The 4,097-nt window shown below is 36.7% G+C and overlaps 1 protein-coding gene across 1 annotated transcript in view; it reads left to right on the top strand.

Moving 5' to 3' along the window:
• The window catches only part of LOC107555513 (protein unc-13 homolog B-like), a gene marked incomplete at its 5' end in the record, with an annotated part of 34,086 nt that overhangs the window by 7,681 nt on the left and 22,308 nt on the right, over window positions 1–4,097 (top strand). The window contains one exon of the mRNA XM_016238336.1: window positions 983–1,152. Within this exon, the coding sequence (XP_016093822.1) occupies window positions 983–1,152 (170 nt within the window). The remainder of the gene's footprint in view (window positions 1–982; window positions 1,153–4,097) is intronic.

The raw sequence follows: 4,097 nt of genomic DNA, 5'->3' as shown, positions 1-4,097 counted from the left end.
ATATCATGCATCTGAAGCTATACTTTTAATACTAAGCAACAGTGCATATTATATAGGGCCTATTTTAATTTTTTTAAATGGCGCTCACTTGTTTTTGTGAAAGACCCAAGAAGGACCATGCACAGTCCCTTTCCACACAGGCACACTTCATGTTTGGTTGAAATAATCCTTAAGCATGTAAATTTATAATTTCCCTGCAGTTTAATTTAAATGTGCAATTAAAATAAATAAAAAATAAATGTATATTTTAAAGTTTAGAATTAGACAATTGCATAGTGAAAATTACTTCAAAGCACCACCTAGTGTCCAACCTACTCTAATACTATTAAAACCTGTTTAAATGTGAACAAGGGATTTACAACATTAAAGAAATCCTTTATTTATAACATGTACATGAACAATCTAAAAGATTAGACACAACTATGGGACACGGTCGTGCAGCAGCGAGCAACAGTGAAAGAAACCTCAAGGTTGTAAATGTGTGAAATTGTATAGGGCCACATTCCTGTATTTTGCCTGGGGCCCCCAAATCACTAAATCCGCCCCTGGTTCTAACTAGTAATTAACTATGAACTATGACTTTTGCCTCAATAAACTCCTAATTTGCTGCTTATTAATAGTTAGTAAAGTGGTTATGTTTAGGTAAAGGGTACGATTAAGGATCTAAAATATGGTCATGCAGAATAAGGCATTAATTTGTGCTTTATAAGTACTAATAAACAGCCAATATCTTAGTAATATGCATGCTAATAAGCAGTTAGTTAATAGTGAGAATTGGTTCTTCAAAAAAAAGTGTTATTAAAAATGTCCAAAAACAAAAAAAATACTCGCAAGGAATAATAGTAAAATTTATGTTTACTTTTCTTAAGACATACTTGATATATGTGGCTGACAAATGTAACCTCCGGAGGGCGCATCAAAATGAGATGCACATAGTTTCTGATCTTCAACAAAGATTGTGAAGATCTGTGTTGTCTTCCAGTGAATGCCACAACTCCTCTGATCGCATCAAAGTTCGTGTTTGGGATGAAGATGACGACATAAAGTCGCGAGTGAAGCAGCGCTTGAAGAGGGAATCTGATGACTTCCTGGGCCAAAGCATCATTGAGGTTCGCACGCTGAGTGGAGAAATGGACGTCTGGTACAACCTCGGTAAGCCCTCGGCTTGTGTTTTGTATGTTCTTATGCCTTTCTTTTTGTTGTTTTTTGTTTTTGTTTTTAGGCTTTAGTGTCCAGGCACCTTGTCCTGGTCTCTCTGCAATAATGTAGAAATTCAGGGAAGCGCAGGATATCAGAATCAGAATGAGTTTTTATTGCCAGGTATGTTTACACATACGAGGAATTTGTTTTCATGACAGAAGCTCCACAGTGTAACAGAATGACAGTGACAGAACAAAAACACAGATAATAAAAAATAGAAAAATAGAACAAGTAACTAAGGAATAAAAATATACAAATCGACAATTGTATGTACAGGTATATAACAATAGACAGTTGTATGTACAGGTATATTATGTGCAAATTGAAATGTAGACTGAGTATGAGTGTTAGATAAATAAGTGTATGAGTGAATAAATAGTGTGTCTTCCACAGTTATTGTCAAGTATTCATGAGATGGATGGCCTGAGGGGTCCTGAAGCGCTTGATCAGCGCCACAGCTCTCCCGACAACAATGTCCAGCAAAACATCCGAATAGTCGAAAACCGGTGAAATATCGGGTGGTGTGTACTTCCGAATGTCCAGCAATTCGTCTCTGGTGAAACTGATTGCAGGGATATAACTAAAGACAGGACAAACTAACAAAAACATAAAAACAACTGCAGAGCACGCCACGGAGGCAGCCATCAGCGTCGGCACCATTGTGCATTTTGGATATGCAAGAACTTGACTTCACTGTGCCAACAACTGGCAGCATTTAAGTCATTTTAAAATTGGCTATTAGATTCAGAATGTTGGAATGAAACAATTGTAATGTTCAACAAAATTTGGTATATGCTGGTACTTGTTGTGTCAGTGTAAACTAGCCGTAAGAGCAAAACATCACCTGAGATGACACTGTGTGCTGTCATTGTGGCTGAATGTTTGGTCCTTTGTGGAAAACCTCTCTGCCGTGCTTTGACTTCGCTATAAAAGGAAAGAGGTTATTTTGTTGCTAAAATATTAAACCCAAGGCACTTACAGAGCACAAAATGTTCACATTGACTTGTATACTTGTTGTAGGGACAGTTCACCCCAAAAAATGAATATTCTGTAAAGATGTACTCATCCTCACCGTTCTGAACTCATATGAGTTTCTTTTTTCTGTGGAATACAAATGGAGAAATTTTGAGAAATGTTCACGCTGATCTATTCCATATAATGTCAGTTTTCTTTGTTAGTATTAGTATGTGGTTTGACAGTCTCCTGACATCATGCAAATGTATTTTAGTTCTTTGTAGTACAAGAAACTACATGTTATTGAATTGTGGGACTTGCTCATAATGATGCATGGTGTAGACCACCTCTCTCTAAGTGGGACATGGCCCATGACTCCAAGATTTGTGTGTATACTTCATTACTCACGTTTCCCAACCTGACAGCACATCTTTTCTCGCCCAATTGCCCCAGTGTGCAGTGGCCCAGAGGCCTCCAGGATGTCCCAACCATGAAATCCACTGCCCACACTTGCTTTTTTCACGTCTCATTATTATTCTGATGTAATCTACCCTTTGTTTATGTCCTCATTTGTACAGTCTGTTCTGTTGTTCTGATCATCTTTCTCTGAATCTCTGGCCACCACATCTGCTGTAACAATTATTCTCAATGGTAGTAATTCAGCTTCATGTCCTCTTGTCTGTTTCTCACAAATGTCATCGTCTCTCTCTCTCTCTCTCTCTCTCTTTCTCTCTCGCTCTCCCTCTCTCTCTCTCTCTCTCTCTCTCTCTCTCTCTCTCTCGCTCTCCCTCTCTCTCTCTCTCTCTCTCTCTCTCTCGCTCTCGCCCTCCCTCTCTCTCTCCCTCTCTCCCTCCCTCTCTCTCTCGCTCTCTCTCTCTCGCTCTCTCGCTCTCCCTCTCTCTCTCTCGCGCTCTCGCTCTCCCTCTCTCTCTCTCTCTCCCTCTCTCCCTCTCCCTCCAGATAGCAGATATCCTCCTTGATTATTATGTAGTACACTCCTGTCGGAAATTCACCACTGAGCCGACACATAAATTATCCCAATAATTTGCCTGTCAGGGAAAATGGTTAGAGAAAGAAGAACCTGGTGTTTCTATTAAAAAAAACTCCTAAGGATTTTTCAGTTTGGAGAGAGAAAAGCTGAATATCAAACATGAAAATAATAAACATTTTAGATTTATTAAACGGAACAAAAAAAATAATTATTCAAATTGAATAGAAATGTAAAAAAATTAATCTAAAACTTAAACTAAAATTACAATGAAAACTGAAAATCTAAATATAAAACTGGCTTGGTAACTGCAATTATCTTACTGTTTATTCAAAGTAATATTGTTTATTATCCAAACAGTAAGATAATTGGTAACTGCAATTATCTTACTGTTTATTCAAAGTAATATTGTTTATTATCCAAACAGTAAGATAATTGGTAACTGCAATTATCTTACTGTTTATTCAAAGTAATATTGTTTATTATCCAAACAGTAAGATAATTGGTAACTGCAATTATCTTACTGTTTATTCAAAGTAATATTGTTTATTATCCAAACAGTAAGATAATTGCAGTTACCAAGCCAGTTTTATATTTAGATTTTCAGTTTTCATTGTAATTTTAGTTTAAGTTTTAGATTAATTTTTTTACATTTCTATTCAATTTGAATAATTATTTTTTTTGTTCCGTTTAATAAATCTAAAATGTTTATTATTTTCATGTTTGATATTCAGCTTTTCTCTCTCCAAACTGAAAAATCCTTAGGAGTTTTTTTTAATAGAAACACCAGGTTCTTCTTTCTCTAACCATTTTCCCTGACAGGCAAATTATTGGGATAATTTATGTGTCGGCTCAGTGGTGAATTTCCGACAGGAGTGTACTACATAATAATCAAGGAGGATATCTGCTATCTGGAGGGAGAGGGAGAGAGGGAGAGAGAGAGAGAGAGGGAGAG

The sequence above is a fragment of the Sinocyclocheilus grahami genome, unplaced genomic scaffold (assembly GCF_001515645.1).
Source record: "Sinocyclocheilus grahami isolate Dianchi unplaced genomic scaffold, SAMN03320097.WGS_v1.1 scaffold536.1, whole genome shotgun sequence".
Classification (NCBI taxonomy): Eukaryota; Metazoa; Chordata; class Actinopteri; order Cypriniformes; family Cyprinidae; genus Sinocyclocheilus; species Sinocyclocheilus grahami.
The sequence above is the reverse complement of the archived record's forward strand: the minus strand, read 5'-3'. Positions and strand labels throughout refer to the sequence as shown.